The sequence below is a fragment of the Scyliorhinus torazame genome, chromosome 12 (assembly GCF_047496885.1).
Source record: "Scyliorhinus torazame isolate Kashiwa2021f chromosome 12, sScyTor2.1, whole genome shotgun sequence".
NCBI classification, from domain to species: domain Eukaryota; kingdom Metazoa; phylum Chordata; class Chondrichthyes; order Carcharhiniformes; family Scyliorhinidae; genus Scyliorhinus; species Scyliorhinus torazame.
Window position 1 is genome coordinate 78,432,393 of NC_092718.1, and position 18,774 is coordinate 78,451,166.

General features: G+C 50.3%; 2 protein-coding genes across 6 annotated transcripts in view; one reads left to right on the top strand and one right to left on the bottom strand.

The window, feature by feature from the left end:
• The window catches only part of LOC140386503 (beta-1,4-galactosyltransferase 3), a 48,322-nt gene extending 44,354 nt beyond the window's left edge, over window positions 1-3,968 (top strand). For all 3 annotated transcript variants that reach the window (XM_072468894.1, XM_072468896.1, XM_072468895.1), the window contains one exon: window positions 793-3,968. In XM_072468894.1, the coding sequence (XP_072324995.1) occupies window positions 793-943 (151 nt within the window). In that variant the 3' untranslated portion in view covers window positions 944-3,968. The remainder of the gene's footprint in view (window positions 1-792) is intronic.
• Window positions 3,969-6,104: 2,136 nt separating this feature from the next.
• Window positions 6,105-18,774, bottom strand: part of LOC140386509 (myelin-associated glycoprotein-like) — a 66,785-nt gene continuing 54,115 nt past the window's right edge. For all 3 annotated transcript variants that reach the window (XM_072468903.1, XM_072468902.1, XM_072468905.1), the window contains exons 8-10: window positions 15,411-15,510; window positions 8,599-8,665; window positions 6,105-7,324 (exon numbers count right to left, since the gene is read on the bottom strand). In XM_072468903.1, coding sequence (XP_072325004.1) covers window positions 7,121-7,324; window positions 8,599-8,665; window positions 15,411-15,510 — 371 coding nt within the window. In that variant the 3' untranslated portion in view covers window positions 6,105-7,120. The remainder of the gene's footprint in view (window positions 7,325-8,598; window positions 8,666-15,410; window positions 15,511-18,774) is intronic.

Sequence of the window (18,774 nt, forward strand, 5' to 3'; positions counted from 1 at the left end):
CCACTCTTTAGGGAGGATGTGAACACACTGGAGAGAGTGCAGAAGGGGTTTACAAGAATGGTTCCAGGGATGAGAAACTTCAGTGATGAGGATGGATTGGAGAGGTTGGGACTGTTCTCCTTGGGGAGAATGTGGCTAAGAGGAGATTTAATAGCGATGTTCAAAATGATGAAGGGGCTGGACAGAGTAGACGGGGAGAAACCGTTCCCACACTTAAAAGCTGCACCAGGGACCCAGGTTCAATTCCGGCCTTGGGTCACTGTCTGTGTGGACTTTGCACGTTCTCCCGGTGTCTGCGTGTGGTTCCTCCAGGTGCTCCGGTTTCCTCCCACAGTCCAAAGATGTGCAGGTTAGGTGGGGTTGCGGGGGATTGGGCCTGGGTAGGGTGCACTTTCGGATGGTCTGTGCAGACTTGATGGGCTGAATGGCCTCCTTCTGCACTACATTGATTCAACGGTGAACGGGAGGGACACAGATTGAATGTGATTCGCAAAAGGAGCAAATGTGATGTGAAAAAAAAGCTTTATTCACACAGTGGGTGGTCGGGGGTCTCTTTCCTGGAGGTCCGGTGGAGGCAGGTTTGAGGCATTCGAAGCCTGGGATTTTGGGGGGTTGGTGGGGAGAATGGAACTGTCTCGATTGCTCTGCAGAGAGATAGCATGGACTAGTGGAATGAAAGGCCAGGATCCCAGCGCAGTCTAAAAGGGGGGGTGGGGTTAGGGGAGGATTGAACATAACATTGAGTGTGTCTCTCACTCTCTCTGTCTCTCTCTCCCACTTAATTTCCACCAGGTTCAACCTGCTCGCCAAGACTAGACGATCATGGAAGGATGATGGGATGAATAGCCTTCAGTATGTGCTCCTCTCCAAGCAGCACCTGCCCCTCTACACCAACATCACCGTGGATATTGGCAGCGAAAGGGGCCTTCGACGAGCCACATGACCCCCCCCACTCTGCCCCCCCACCACCACTCAAAGACGTAAAACGTTGAGAAAAACAAACTCCTAAAGAGACGGGGAACTCCGAACCGCCAAAGGCCGATGGAAAATCTCCCAGTGGCGGAGGGGGTGGGGCGGACCAGTTACTGAAACGGTCAAGCTAGCCCAAAGTACTTTTTTAATCAAACTCTCCTTGGGCTGAAGTGGGCAGTTTAGTTCACCCCCAGTCACGCGGAAAATCTTTTCATGTTGGACCCAGAGGGATTTGTTTCCATCTCCGGCTTACCAGGCTGGCCACGGTTATCCACGGATCACGTCGGCTGTCAATGGAAGAATTTTTCATCGGGAGGCGGTCTAGGTGGAACTTTGTGTGTGTGTTGATTGTCTGTGTTGTATTTGTAGAGTCACATAATCTAAATCTATATCTTTTTATATATATATATATATATATATATGATATATATTTACACAACGGGTTGGGTGCACATGTGGGAATGAAGGGAGTGGGACGACTGATCAAGTGATATTGAGGGAATTAATCCAGAGATCCCTACAACACCCCTGAATTTGAGACCCTGGCTCCTGCAACCCTCACCCCATCTCCGACTGCCTCTCTTGTGACCTCTCTCTCTCCACATCCTCCACCTCTCCTGACGCTCCCTCCTTCCCTCTCTCCTGACTCCACACCCTCCCTCCCTCCCTCTCTCCTCTCTTGCCCTCCCACCCTTTCTCCTCTCTTGCCCTCCCAGACCGTGGATAATAATGAGCTGCACCAGCTTGGAGGGCCTCGCTTCCGCCCGCCGCTGGGGTAGAGTGACGCATGTCAGCTGGAGCAACATTGCCTATTGTGGCTGACTCCTGTGTTCCGATCCTGCCATCTGCTGGTGAAACAGTTGCATTACACCAACCCCCCCCCAAAACAGACCCCCGAAAATGACCACCCCATTTTGAGATATCCGATAAACCCCCCCCCCCCCCGGCACCCAGTTCCTCTGTCCCCTCACTGTGCACCAAATGTTTTTTTTTAAATTCCATGTAGACGTAGAAATTTGATCATCGAGCCAATTTATTGTGAAAAGAAATATACTTTTTATTGAAAAGCTGAGGTTGTGAAAAACTGGGGTGTGGGGGGACGGATGGATGGAGAGCCGGCCAGGCAGCAGGTACAACTCTCCCGTTCGCCCACGTGGGTGCGTATCGCAAGCGGGCCGCGATTTTTCTTTTTTTCATTGGGAACCGATGGTACAGGAGATGTTTCCAGAATGCTGTAATATGCAGGGTCGCACGAGAGTACGGACCAGGACCGAGTGTAAGCCACTTGACCCCTCGAGCCCTGCTTCCCCATTCGATAAGGTCGCGGCTGATCTGATAGTGACCTTGACTCCGCCTTCCTGCTGCTTCCCCGGTGACTTTTCATCCCCCTTGTTCGTGAAGAATCTATCCAGCTCAGCCTTAAAAATATTCAAGATTCTGCTCCCACCATCTTTTGAGGAAGAAAGTTCCAGAAACTTGGGACCCTCTGCGAGAAAGCAATTTTTCTTCATCTGTGTTAAATGAGTAACTCCTTATTTTTAAACAGTGACCCCAAGTTCTAGATTCTCCCACAAGAGGAAACATCCTCTCCATTGGGCAGCACGGTAGCAGAGTGATTAGCACAGTTGCTTCACAGCTCCAGGGTCCCAGGCCCGATTCCCGGCTGGGTCACTGTCTGTGCGGAGTCTGCATGTTCTCCCCGTGTGTGCGTGGGTTTCCTCCGGGTGCTCGGGTTTCCTCCCACAGTCCAAAGATGTGCAGTTTAGGTGGATTGGCCATGATAAATTCCCCTTTGTGTCTAAAAAATGTGTTACGGGGATAGGGTAGATACGTGGGCTTCAGTAGGGTGCTCTTTGTAAGGGCCGGTGTAGACTCGACAGGCCGAATGGCCTCCTTCTGCACTGTAAATTCTATGATTCACATCCACCCTGTCAATACCCCTCCGGATCGTCAAGGTTCCAATCAAGTCGCCTCTCACTCTTTTCTAAACTCCAATGAATACAAACCAAACCTCTCCAACCTTTCCTGTTCATTCCTGGTGTTAGTTTGTAATGCCTATATAAATGATCTGGAGGAAAATGTGGGTGGTCTGATTAGTAAGTTTGCAGATTGACACGAAGATTGGCGGAGTTGTTGATGGTGCCGAGGATTGTTAGAGGACACAACAGGATGTAGGTAGATTGGAAACTTGGGCACAGAAATGACAGATGGAGTTTAATTGCAAGATGATGCAATCTAAGTATGAATTATACTGTAAATGGCAGAACCCTTAGGGTGTGTAGGTCCACAGTTCCCTGAAAGTGGCAACACAGGTGGCCAAGGTGATTAACAAGGCATATGGCATGCTTGCTTTAATCAGGTGGGGCATTGAGTACAGGAGTTGGGAAATCATGTTGCAGCTGTATAAAACCTTGCTTAGGCTGCATTTGGAGTATTGTGTACAGTTCTGGTCACCACATTATCAGAAGGATGTGGAAGCTTTGGAGAGAGTGCAAAGAAGGTTCACCAGGATGTTGCCTGGTCTTGAGGGTGTTGGCTATGAGGAGAGGTTGAATAAACTAGGATTGTTTTCACTGGGAAGACGGAGGCTGAGGGGAAACCTGATAGAGGCCTACAAAATTATTAGAGGCGTAGATGGGGAGGATAGTCAGAGACTTTTTTTCCCAAGGGTGGAAGTGTCAATTACAAGGGGGCACAGGTTCAAGATGAGAGGGGAAAGTTTAAGGGAGATGTGCAGGGTAGGTTTTTCACACAGATTGGTGGGTTCCTGAAACTCGCTGCCAGAGGATGTGGTGGAAGCAGGCACATTAGCAACATTGAAGAGGCATCTGGATGGATACATGAATAGGGAGGAAATAGAGGGATACGGACTGATTAAGGGCAGAAGGCTTTTCTTTAGTGAGGGCATCATGATCGGCACAGGCTTGGAGGGACGAAGGGCCTGTTCCAGCTGTACTTTTCTTTGTTCTCATCTGGTAAACCTTCTCTGAACTGTTTCCAACACATTGGCATCTTTCCTTAAATAAGAAGACTGATGATGTGCACGATACTCCAGATGTGATCTTCCCAACACCCTGCAGAACTGGAGCACAACCTCCCAATTCTTGTATCTGGTCAGGATATACGCGTGCCAGTCTGTGTGGGTTAGCGTTCCGATACCTTCACTTCTCCCTGCCGAACCAGGAGAAGAAAATCCCTGCTCCAACCCTCACGTCACTGAAACTCCTCCGACATTCCTGACTTGGTTGGCGGGCGGGAGAGGGAGCTCGCCAAGCCATGGCCAATATCGCACCCGATATCTTTGGGTTTTGAAGATGCCTCGATCACTGAACTAACTAGATGTTAAAACCAGCCTTTCAATTAAAAGGGGGATCGGACGGGTGGCATGTGGCGCAGTGGTTAGCACTGGGACTGCGGCGAGGAGGACCCTGGTTCAAATCCCGGTTCTGGGTCACTGTCCGTGTGGAGTTTGTACATTTTCCCCATGTCTGCGTGTGTTTCACCCCCACAACACAAAGATGTGCAGGCTAGGTGGATTGGCCACGCTAAATTGCCCCTTAATTGGAGAAAAAAATAATTGGGCACTCTAAATTTATTTTTAAAAAGAGGGATCGGAAGTAAACCTGACCTCGGTCCCATCCCCACATCCACCCCTCCGCGCACTTTGTGGAACAATAACGGAAGGCCATTCTGCCCTGAAGCCCATTCTGCTTTTCAACTGGTTCATAGAGTCACACAGCGCAGAAAAGGCCCTTCGGCCCAGCGAGTCTACACCGACAATAACTACCCCATATCAAGCACTTGTCTCATATCCTTGAACGGGATGGTGTTTCAAATGCTCATCTAAGTGCTTTTTAAAGGTTGAGAGGTTTCCATCGTCCACTACCTTCCCAGGCAGTGCATTCCAGATTCCCTGTCTGAGTGAAAGTCTTTTTCTCAAACCCCCTCAGAATCTCCTGCCCCTCACCCTAAAACAATGCCCCCTTGTGAAATGAAAATGAAAATCGTTTATTCTCACAAGTAGGCTTCAAATGAAGTTACTGTGAAAAGCCCCTAGTCGCCACATTCCGGCGCCTATTCGGGGAGGCTGGTACAGGATTGACCTTTCAACAAACCGGAGCAGCTGCTTCCTATTTACCCCGCCCAAACCCCTCATAAGTGTACACACCTCAATCGTATAGAATCATTGTGAGTCTCACAACACCAGGTTAAAGGCCAACAGGTTTATTTGGAATCACTAGCTTTCGGAGCACAACTCCTTCAGCAGGTGACTCACCTGAGGAAGGAACAGTGCTCCGAAAGCTAGTAATCCCAAACAAACCTGTTGGACTTTCACCTGGTGTTGTCAGACTTCTTACAGTGCCCACCCCAGTCCAACACTGGCAACTCCACATCATATAGAATCATAGACTCTTCAGTGCAGCAGGAAGCCATTCAGCCAATTGAGTTGGCACCAACCCTTCGAATGAGCACACTACCCATGTCCACCACACTTTATAAACCTGTAACCTAACCTGCACATCCCTGGACACTAAGGATCTATTTAGCATGACCAGTCCACCTCACCTGCACATCTTTGGACTGTGTGAGGAAACCGGAGCACCCGGAGGAAATCCATGCAGACACAGGGAAAAGGTGCAGAAACCACAGAGTGACCCAAGGATGAAATTGAACCTGGGTCTCTGGCACTGTGACACAGCAGTGCTAACCACTGTGCTGCCCATATCACACCCTCACCCTTCTCTGCTCCAAAGAAAACAATCCAAGCCTATCCAGCCTCTCCTTGCAGCTCAGATGCTCCACCCCAGGCAACACCCTGGTGAATCTCCTCTGTACCTCCTCCAGTGCAATCACCTCCTTCCTAGAGTGAGGTGACCAGAGGTGCGCACAGTACTCCAGCTGTTGCCTAACCAGAGTCCTGTACAGCTCCATCATGACCTCCCTGCTCTTACGTTCTATGCTGTGACGGCCATGAATGATAGGACAAGTGTCCCATATGCCTTCTTAACTATTCACCTGCTCTGCCGCCTTCTGGGACCTGTGGGCAGGTACTCCAAGATCCATCTGTCCCTTCAGAAGCAGGATGTTGCACACCTCGTATTTAACAGATTGTCGGCCCAACAAGGCAGTGATACATTGACAGATGTTTATTGACATATGACAGAACTCTTATCTATATACTCACAAGCAGGAGATCTATTGGGGCAGGTGTAAGCAACAAACTCCTGTTATGGGCCAGGGTTTAGAGAACCCCAAAGCGTGCCATGGTGTTCGCCTGACCCACAACTTTTAATAGATTGTGGTATGGGGAGCACACGGCCCACTCTACAGGTGTGGTACAGCAGAAATGGAAAAGTATTTTTGAAAGCAAAACAATGTTTATTCTATGAACTCAAGTTACCCTTTTTAAAACATACAATGAACATCTTAGCAATCATTAATTCAAATACAACACTAAGTAATCCTTTAAGCTTTCCTTTTAACATCCATAAGACTTAAAAACCCCTTTTACCAGAAGCACATCAGGCTAAAGTCACTACTGTTATTAGTTTGCAATCATCAGGATCGATTTACAGTCTTTAGATTACAGAGAGAGACTCTAATACACCTTCTGGCCATGACTGCAGATATCCAGTTCTGAAAACTAAACTAAAACACACCCTGCAGCAAACAGCCTAGAATGAAAGTAAAAAGCCGACAGAGCCCAGCTCCACCCACTCTCTGACATCCCTGCAGTAATAAACACCCATTTCTTAAAGGTACTCTCACTACAGATACTTATATACACACCCATTTATAAACACCCATTTCTTAAAGGTACTCTCACATGACACTCCTGCTCCCGCTGCAATTTTCTGACTTGGGATCTGAGCTGGGCACCTCATCTTTGCAAAGGTTAACAAGCAAGCAACAACGACAAATTGCATTTGTATCGCCACCAATGGGGAAGACGTACCCCAGGGCGATGCAAACATTTGGCCATGGGTGAGCAGGAGCCTGCACAGAGAGGATTGGGGTGTAAGGAATGTCTTTGAAGAGAGAGAGAGAGAGAAAAGCCAGACATCTTGTTTGAGGGAGGATGGTGATGCTGATGGACAGCGCTCTCTGTTGCCCCTGGCAGAGCCGGCAACCACGGCAGTACATCTCGTCACTCCGGTGGCTGCTGCGGGTATAGCCGGACAGCCGCGTATTCCGTGGTTTCGGACCTCTGCACGGTCCCGTCGCTCACGGGTAACTTGGAATAGTTGAGATCGCAGTAGAGGACGTCCTCAGGTGGCGCCTGTCCTCTATTTCTGGAGGTTTCTGGCAGGTGCTGGTATATGTGAGACGCTAACACAGTGTCCTGCCCGACCTGGAAGGAGGAAGAGATTTTTTAAATCTCACTGAGGAAACCGGGTTCTTGTTGAACATCAATACTCTCAGTTGGAGACAATCGCAAGAGATGTGTAAACGTTCACTACCTCCCAGAACTCCACTGGAAGATGGGTCCGAGTGCGGTGTCCAGATGGACATGAAACAATAGGCATTCACATTCCTACCACTGCCGAAGGAGCCTCGCTGAGTTACTGCAGTGCATCTTGTAACTGGTACACACGGCTGCCACTGTTGGCCAGTGGTGGAGGGAGTGAATGTTTGTGGAAGGGGGAGCAATCAAGTGGGGCTGCTTTGTCCTGGATGGTGTTGAGCTTCTTCCAAAGTTCAAAGATGTGCAAGTTAGGTGGATTGGCCATGCTAAATTGCCCCTTGGTGGTCCAAAAAGGTTAGGTGGGGTTACGGGGATAGGTTGGAAGTGTGGGCTATGTGGGGTCCTCTTTCCAAGGGCCGGTGCAGACTCGATGGACCAAATGACCTACTGCACTGTAAATTCTATGATTCTTAAGTGTTGAAGCTGCACTCATCCAGGCAAGTGGAAAGTATTCCATCACACTCCTGAGTTGTGCGTTATAGTGGCGAACAGGCTTTGGGGAGTCAGGAGGTGAGTTACACACCGCATAATTCCCAGCCTTTGACCTGCTCTTATAGCCGCAGGATTTATATGGCTAATCCAGTTCAGTTTCTGGTCAATGGTAACCCCTCAGGATATTGATAGTTGGGGATTCAGCAGTGGTAATGCCATTGAATATCAAGGGGGTGATGGTTAGATCCTCTCTTGTTGGAGATGGTCATTGCTTGGCACTTGTGTGGCGCAAACGTTACTTGCCGCTTGTCAGCCCCAGCCTGGATATTGTCCAGGTCGTGCTGCGTTTCGACATTGACTTCTTCAGTATCTGGATCCTGGTTGGGGGGGAGGTGAGGGGGGTGAGAGTGCTCAGCGATGGGTTCCCAGCCATGAACAGTCACGCTTTGATGCCAAGCCAATTCTGTGTACATTGGAACAGGTGGGATTGAAGATGCTTCTAACAGGAGTGCAGCCTCTCTGCTCCCCCCCCCCCCCCCGCCCCCATCCCAACCCCTTGTGTAACTCAGAACAACTGGGAGACAATTGCAAATTATCAGCCTCCCCCACCCCTGAGCATGAGGCAGACTCGTCAAACAACCGGCTGGCCTGGGGCAATGACCCCACTCCATGTGGTTCAGAGTGCACCTGAGGGGCAGAGAACTTTTCACATTCAGGCCGGTACCTACCTCTGATCCAGAGGCATCTCTGTCCGGGGGCACCTGACCCTGATGTGGTTGAGTCACCTTCTTCTCCCTGGGAATAAAGGGGAAAATGTTTGGACTCTGAGGAATGGCAATTTCCCCAACAACCTCCCACAATGCTTACTCTCTCCTATCATTGAATCAGCCCAGACATTTAACCCCCTCCCACATCCGCATGAACAATCTCCTATCACTGACTCCACCCACCCATTTAACCCCCTCCCACATCCCCATGTACACTCCTATCACTGACTCCACCCACCCATTTAGCCCCTCCCACATCCCCATGTACACACTCCCCCTATCACTGACTCTACCCACCCATTTAACCCCCACCCACATTCCCATGTACTCTCCCTTATCGCTGACTCTACCCACCCACTTAAACACCTCCCACATCCTCATGTACACTCTCCCCTATCACTGACTCTACCCACCCATTTAATCCCCTCCCACATCCCCATGTACACTCTCCCCTATCACTGACTCTACCCACCCATTTAAACACCTCCCACATCCCCATGTACACACTCCCCTATCACTGACTCTACCCACCCATTTAATCCCCTCCCACATCCCCATGTACACTCTCCCCTATCACTGACTCTACCCACCCATTTAATCCCCTCCCACATCCCCATGTACACACTCCCCTATCACTGACTCTACCCACCCATTTAATCCCCTCCCACATCCCCATGTACACTCTCCCCTATCGCTGACTCTACCCACCCATTTAATCCCCTCCCACATCCCCATGTACACTCTCCCTTATCGCGGACTCTACCCACCCATTTAAACACCTCCCACATCCTCACGTAAACTCTCCCCTATCGCTGACTCTACCCACCCATTTGAACACCTCCCACATCCTCAGGTACACTCTCCCCTATCGCTGACTCTACCCACCCATTTAATCCCCTCCCACATCCCCATCTACACACTCCCTTATCACTGACTCTACCCACCCATTTAATCCCCTCCCACATCCCCATGTACACACTCCCCTATCACTGACTCTACCCACCCATTTAATCCCCTCCCACATCCACATGTACACTCTCCCCTATCGCTGACTCTACCCACACATTTAATCCCCTCCCACATCCCCATGTACACTCTCCGCTATCACTGACTCTACCCACCCATTTAATCCCCTCCCACATCCCCATTTACACTCTCCCTGATCGCTGACTCTACCCACCCATTTAATCCCCTCCCACATCCCCATGTACACACTCCCCTATCACTGACTCTACCCACCCATTTAATCCCCTCCCACATCCCCATGTACACTCTCCCCTATCGCTGACTCTACCCACCCATTTAATCCCCTCCCACATCCCCATGTACACACTCCCCTATCACTGACTCTACCCACCCATTTAATCCCCTCCCACATCCCCATGTACACTCTCCCCTATCGCTGACTCTACCCACCCATTTAATCCCCTCCCACATCCCCATGTACACTCTCCCCTATCGCTGACTCTACCCACCCATTTAATCCCCTCCCACATCCCCATGTACACTCTCCCTTATCGCGGACTCTACCCACCCATTTAAACACCTCCCACATCCTCACGTAAACTCTCCCCTATCGCTGACTCTACCCACCCATTTGAACACCTCCCACATCCTCAGGTACACTCTCCCCTATCGCTGACTCTACCCACCCATTTAATCCCCTCCCACATCCCCATCTACACACTCCCTTATCACTGACTCTACCCACCCATTTAATCCCCTCCCACATCCCCATGTACACACTCCCCTATCACTGACTCTACCCACCCATTTAATGCCCTCCCACATCCCCATGTACACACTCCCTTATCACTGACTCTACCCACCCATTTAAACCCCTCCCACATCCACATGTACACTCTCCCCTATCGCTGACTCTGCCCACACATTAAATCGCCTTCCACATCCCCATGCACACTCTCCCCTATCATTGACTCTACCCACCCATTTCATCCCCTCCCACATCCCCATGTACACTCTCCGCTATCACTGACTCTACCCACCCATTTAATCCACTCCCACATCCCCATGTACACATTCCTCTATCACTGACCCTACCCACCCATTTAATCCCATCCCACATCCCCATGTACACACTGTCCTATCACTGACTCTACCAAAACATTAATCCCCTCCCACATCCCCATATACACTCTCTCCTATCACTGACTCTACCCAGCCATTTAATCCCCTCCCACATCCCCATGTACACTCTCCCCTATCGCTGACTCTACCCACCCATTTAATCCCCTCCCACATCCCCATGTACACTCTCCCCTATCGCTGACTACCCACCCATTAAATCCCCTCCCACATCCCCATGTACACACTCCCCTATCACTGACTCTACCCACCCATTTAATCCCCTCCCACATTCCATGTACACTCTCCCCTATCGCTGACTCTACCCACCCATTTAATCCCCTCCCACATCCCCATGTACACAGTCCCCTATCACTGACTCTACCCACCCATTTAATCCCCTCCCACATCCCCATGTACACTCTCCCCTATCACTGACTGTACCCACCCATTTAATTCCCTCCCACATCCCGATGTACACACTCCCCTATCACTGACTCTACCCACCTTTTTAATCCCCTCCCACATCCCCATGTACACACTCCTCTATCACTGACACTATCCACCCATTTAATCCCCTCCCACATCCCCATGTACACTCTCCCCTATCATTGACTCTACCCACCCATTTAATCCCCTCCCACATCCCCATGTACACTCTCCCCTATCATTGACTCTACCCACCCATTTAATCCCCTCCCACATTCCAATGTGCACTCTCCCCATCATTGACTCTACCCACCCATTTAATCCCCTCCCACATCCCCATGTACACACTCCCCTATCACTGACTCCACCCACCCATTTAAACACCTCCCACATCCCCATGTACACACTCCCCTATCACTGACTCTACCCACCCATTTAATCCCCTCCCACATAACCATGTACACACTCCCGTATCACTGACTCTACCCACTCATTTAATCCCCTCCCACATCCCCATGTACACTCTCCCCTATCATTGACTCTACCCACCCATTTAATCCCCTTCCACATCACAATGTGCACTCTCCCCATCATTGACTCTACCCACCCATTAAATCCCCTCCCACATCCACATGTACACACTCCCATATCACTGACTCCACCCACCCATTTAAACACCTCCCACATCACCATGTACACTCTCCCCTATCGCTGACTCTACCCACCCATTTAATCCCCTCCCACATCCCCATGTACACACTCCCCCATCACTGACTCTACCCACCCATTTAAACACCTCCCACATCCTCATGTACACTCTCCCCTATCGCTGACTCTACCCACACATTTAATCCCCTCCCACATCCCCATGCACACTCTCCCCTATCGCTGACTCTACTCACCCATTTAATCCCCTCCCACATCCCCGTGTACACTCTCCCCTATCACTGACTCTACCCACCCATTTAATCCCCTCCCACATCCAAATGTACACACTCCCCTATCACTGACTCTACCCACCCATGTAGTCCCCTCCCACATCCCCATGAACACTCTCCCCTATCATTTACTCTACCCACCCATTTAATCCCCTCCCACATCCCAATGTGCACTCTGCCCATCATTGACTCTACCCACCCATTTAATCCCCTCCCACATCCCCATGTACACACTCCCCTATCACTGACTCTACCCACCCATTTAATCCCCTCCCACATCCTCACGTAAACTCTCCCCTATCGCTGACTCTACCCACCCATTTGAACACCTCCCACATCCTCAGGTACACTCTCCCCTATCGCTGACTCTACCCACCCATTTAATCCCCTCCCACATCCCCATCTACACACTCCCTTATCACTGACTCTACCCACCCATTTAATCCCCTCCCACATCCCCATGTACACACTCCCCTATCACTGACTCTACCCACCCATTTAATGCCCTCCCACATCCCCATGTACACACTCCCTTATCACTGACTCTACCCACCCATTTAAACCCCTCCCACATCCACATGTACACACTCCCCTATCACTGACTCTACCCACCCATTTAATCCCCTCCCACATCACCATGTACACACTCCCGTATCACTGACTCTACCCACTCATTTAATCCCCTCCCACATCCCCATGTACACTCTCGCCTATCATTGACTCTACCCACCCATTTAATACCCTCCCACATCCCAATGTGCACTCTCCCCATCATTGACTCTACCCACCCATTTAATCCCCTCCCACATCCCCATGTACACACTCCCTATCACTGACTCCACCCACCCATTTAAACACCTCCCACATCCCCATGTACACTCTCCCCTATCGCTGACTCTACCCACCCATTTAATCCCCTCCCACATCCGCATGTACACACTCCCCCATCACTGACTCTACATACCCATTTAAACACCTCCCACATCCTCATGTACACTCTCCCCTATCGCTGACTCTACCCACACATTTAATCCCCTCCCACATCCCCATGCACACTCTCCCCTATCGCTGACTCTACTCACCCATTTAATCCCCTCCCACATCCCCATGTACACACTCCCCTATCACTGACTCTACCCACCCATTTAATCCCCTCCCACATCCCCATGAACACTCTCCCCTATCACTGACTCTACCCACCCATTTAATCCCCTCCCACATCCCCATGAACACTCTCCCCTATCACTGACTCTACCCACCCATTTAATCCCCTCCCACATCCCCATGTACACTCTCCGCTATCACTGACTCTACCCACCCATTTAATCCACTCCCACATCCCCATGTGCACATTCCTCTATCACTGACCCTACCCACCCATTTAATCCCATCCCACATCCCCATGTACACACTGTCCTATCACTGACTCTACCAACACATTAATCCCCTCCCACACCCCCATATACACTCTCTCCTATCACTGACTATTCCCAGCCATTTAATCCCCTCCCACATCCCCATGTACACTCTCCCCTATCGCTGACTCTACCCACCCATTTAATCCCCTCCCACATCCCCATGTACACTCTCCCCTATCGCTGACTACCCACCCATTAAATCCCCTCCCACATCCCCATGTACACACTCCCCTATCATTGACTCTACCCACCCATTTAATCCCCTCCCACATCCCCATGTACACTCTCCCCTATCGCTGACTCTACCCACCCATTTAATCCCCTCCCACATCCCCATGTACTCAGTCCCCTATCACTGACTCTACCCACCCATTTAATCCCCTCCCACGTCCCCATGTACACTCTCCCCTATCACTGACTCTACCCACCCATTTAATCCCCTCCCACATCCCCATGAACACTCTCCCCTATCACTGACTCTACCCACCCATTTAATCCCCTCCCACATCCCCATGAACACTCTCCCCTATCACTGACTCTACCCAGCCATTTAATCCCCTCCCACATCCCCATGTACACTCTCCCCTATCGCTGACTCTACCCACCCATTTAATCCCCTCCCACATCCCCATGTACACTCTCCCCTATCGCTGACTACCCACCCATTAAATCCCCTCCCACATCCCCATGTACACATTCACCTATCATTGACTCTACCCACCCATTTAATCCCCTCCCACATCCCCATGTACACTCTCCCCTATCGCTGACTCTACCCACCCATTTAATCCCCTCCCACATCCCCATGTACACAGTCCCCTATCACTGACTCTACCCACCCGTTTAATCCCCTCCCACATCCCCATGTACACTCTCCCCTATCACTGACTCTACCCACCCATTTAATTCCCACCCACATCCCCATGTACACATTCCCCTATCACTGACTCTACCCACCTTTTTAATCCCCTCCCACATCCCCATGTACACACTCCTCTATCACTGACACTATCCACCCATTTAATCCCCTCCCACATCCCCATGTACACTCTCCCCTATCATTGACTCTACCCACCCATTTAATCCCCTCCCACATCCCAATGTGCACTCTCCCCATCATTGACTCTACCCACCCATTTAATCCCCTCCCACATCCCCATGTACACTCTCCCCTATCATTGACTCTACCCACCCATTTAATCCCCTCCCACATCCCCATGTACACACTCCCCTATCACTGACTCCACCCACCCATTTAAACACCTCCCACATCCCCATGTACACACTCCCCTATCACTGACTCTACCCACCCATTTAATCCCCTCCCACTTCCCCATGTACACTCTCCCGTATCGCTGACTCTACCCACCCATTTAATCCCCTCCCACATCCCCATGTACACTCTCCCTTATCGCTGACTCTACCCACCCATTTAAACACCTCCCACATCCTCATGTACACTCTCCCCTATCGCTGACTCTACCCACCCATTCAATCCCCTCCCACATCCCCATGTACACACTCCCCTATCACTGACACTATCCACCCATTTAATCCCCTCCCACATCCCCATGTACACTCTCCCCTATCACTGACTCTACCCACCCATTTAATCCCCTCCCACAGCCCCATGCACACTCCCGATCACTGACACTATCCACCCATTTAATCCCCTCCCACATCCCCATGTACACTCTCCCCTATCACTGACTCTACCCACCCATTTAATCCCCTCCCACATCCCCATGTACACTCTCCCCTATTGACTACTGCCCACCCACCCAGACTCGTGTCAAAAGAATCCTGAGGATTGGCACCAATACTCTCCACCTGATTACTGCTCCCTGCAAAAGATCATCAGATGGCCTTTAACCCCCAATGTGGCCGAGTCAAGAGTCCTCACCTGCCAGTGATCAGCCAACATACAGACGCGGTAATGGCAGCTGCGATAAACGCTCCACAAATTCCCCCGAGCACTCCGAACCACAATGGCTCCAACACACCTAAAAGTCGGGATGGACAGTGAGTATCATCAAAGAGCCACCTAGCTTTCTATACAGGCAACACAGGTGTGAGAATACTGTCCCCTTTGTTTAATGACCGAACACCAGATAACTATTTACCCAAAATCAGTCCCTGGACCTGTCCTGGGAGTGTTTGATGGGCACCGTGTAGAGGGAGCTTTACTCTGTATCTAACCCCGTGCTGTACCTGTCCTGGGAGTGTTTGATGGGGACAGTGTGGAGGGAGCTTTACTCTGTATCTATCCCCGTGTTGTACCTGTCCTGGGAGTGTTTGAATGGGACAGTGTAGAGGGAACTTTACTCTGTATCTAACCCTGTGCTGTACCTGTCCTGGGAGTGTTTGATGGGGACAGTGTGGAGGGAACTTTACTCTGTATCGAACCCCGTGCTGTACCTGTCCTGGGAGTGTTTGATGGGGACGGTGTAGAGGGAACTTTACTCTGTATCTAACCCTGTGCTGTATCTGTCCTGGGAGTGTTTGATGGGGACAGTGTAGAGGGAACTTTACTCTGTATCTAACCCTGTGCTGTATCGGTCCTGGGAGTGTTTGATGGAGACAGTGTAGAGGGAGCGTTACTCTGTATCTAACCCCGTGCTGTACCTGTCCTGGGAGTGTTTGATGGGGACAGTGTAGAGGGAACTTTACTCTGTATCTAACCCCGTGCTGTACCTGTCCTGGGAGTGTTTGATGGGGACAGTGTGGAGGGAGCTTTACTCTGTATCTAACCCTGTGCTGTACCTGTCCTGGGAGTATTTGATGGGGACAGTGTAGAGGGAGCTTTACTCTGTATCTAACCCGTGCTGTACCTGTCCTGGGAGTGTTTGATGGGGACAGTGTAGAGGGAGCTTTACTCTGTATCTAACCCTGTGCTTTACCTGTCCTGGGAGTGTTTGATGGGGACAGTGTAGAGGGAGCTTTACTCTATATCTAACCCCATACTGCACCTATCCTGAGAGTGTTTGATGGGGACAGTGTAGAGGGAACTTTACTCTTTATCTAACCCTGTGCTGTATCTGTCCTGGGAGTGTTTGATGGGGACAGTGTGGAGGGAGCTTTACTCTGTATCTAACCCTGTGCTGTACCTGTCCTGGGAGTGTTTGATGGGGACAGTGCAGAGGGAGCTTTACCCTGTATCTAACCCCGTGTTGTACCTGTCCTGGGAGTGTTTGATGGGGACAGTGTAGAGGGAGCTTTACTCTATCTAACCCTGTGCTGTATCTGTCCTGGGAGTGTTTGATGGGGACAGTGTAGAGGGAGCTTTACTCTTTATCTAACCCCGTGCTGTACCTGTCCTGGGAGTGTTTGATGGGGACAGTGTAGAGGGAGCTTTACTCTGTATCTAACCCCGTGCTGTACCTGTCCTGGGAGTGTTTGATGGGGACAGTGTAGAGGGAACTCTACTCTGTATCTAACCCCGTGCTGTACCTGTCCTGGGAGGGTTTGATGGGGACAGTGTAGAGGGAGTTTTCCTCTGTATCTAACCCCGTGCTGTACCTGTCCTGGGAGGGTTTGATGTGGACAGTGTAGAGGGAGCTTTACTCTGTATCTAACCCGTGCTGTACCTGTCCTGGGAGTGTTTGATGGGGACAGTGTAGAGGGAACTTTACTCTGTATCTAACCCCGTGCTGTACCTGTCCTGGGAGGGTTTGATGGGGACAGTGTAGAGGGAGTTTTCTCTGTATCTAACCCGTGCTGTACCTGTCCTGGGAGTGTTTGATGGGGACAGTGTAGAGGGAGCTTTACTCTATATCTAACCCCATACTGCACCTATCCTGAGAGTGTTTGATGAGGACAAATAAAAAGAAAAAGGAGGCATTTGTCAGGGCTAGAAGGCTGGGAACAGACGAAGCCTGTGTGGAATATAAGGAAAGTAGGAAGGAACTTAAGCAAGGTGTCAGGAGGGCTAAAAGGGGTCACGAAAAGACTTGGCAAATATGGTTACGGAAAATCCCAAGGCTTTTTACACATACATAAAATGCAAGAGGGTATCCAGGGAAAGGGTTGGCCCACTGAAGGACAGGGGAGGGAATCTTTGTGTGGAGCCAGAGGAAATGGGCGAAGTATTAAATCAATACTTTGCATCAGTATTCACCAAAGTGAAAGAATTGGTGGATGTTGAGTCTGGAGAAGGATTTGTAGATTATCATAGAATTTACAGTGCAGAAGGAGGCCATTCGGCCCATCGAGTCTGCATCGGCTCTTGGAAAGAGCACCCTACCCAAGGTCAACACTGCCACCCTATCCCCATAACCCAGTAACCCCACCCATCACTAAGAGCAATTTTGGACACTAAGGGCAATTTATCATGGCCAATCCACCTAACCTGCACATCTTTCGACTATGGGAGGAAACCGGAGCACCCGGAGGGAACCCACGCACACACGGGGAGGATGTGCAGACTCCGCACAAACAGTGACCCAAGCTGGAATCGAACCTGGGACCCTGGAGCTGTGAAGCAATTGTGCTATCCACAAGGCTACCGTGCTGCCCCTAGATAGCCTAGGTCACATTGAGATCCAAAAAGACGAGGTGTTGGGCGTCTTGAAAAATATTACGGTAGATAAGTCCCCAGAGCCTGATGTGCTCTACCCCAGAATACTGAAGGAGGCAAGAGAGGAAATTGCTGAGGCCTTGTCAGAAATCTTTGGATACTCACTGTCTCCAGGTGATGTCCCGGAGGACAGGAGAATAGCCAATGATGTTCCTTTGTTTAAGAAGGGTAGCAAGGATAATCCATGGAACTACAGGCTGGTGAGCCTTACGTCAGTGGTAGGGAAATTACTGGAGAGAATTCTTCGAGACAGGATTTACTCCCATTTGGAAACAACTGGACGTATTAGCGAGAGGCAGCATGGTTTTGTGAAGGGGAGGTCGTGTCACTAACTTGATAGAGTTTTTCGAGGCAATCACAAAGATGATTGATGCAGGTATGGCAGTGGATGTTGTCTATTTGGACTTCAGTAAGGCCTTTGACAAGGTCCCTCATGGCAGACAGATACAAAAGGTGAAGTCCCACGGGATCAGAGGTGAGCCTGCATGATGGATACAGAACTGGCTACGTCATAGAAGGCAGAGAGTAGCAATGGAAGGGTGCTTTGCTGATTGGAGGGCTGTGATAGTGGTGTTCCGCAGGGATCAGTGCTGGGACCTTTGCTGTTTGTAGTATATATAAATGATTTGGAAGGACATGTAACTGGTCTGATTAGTAAGTTTGCGGATGACACAAAGGTTGGTGGAATTGC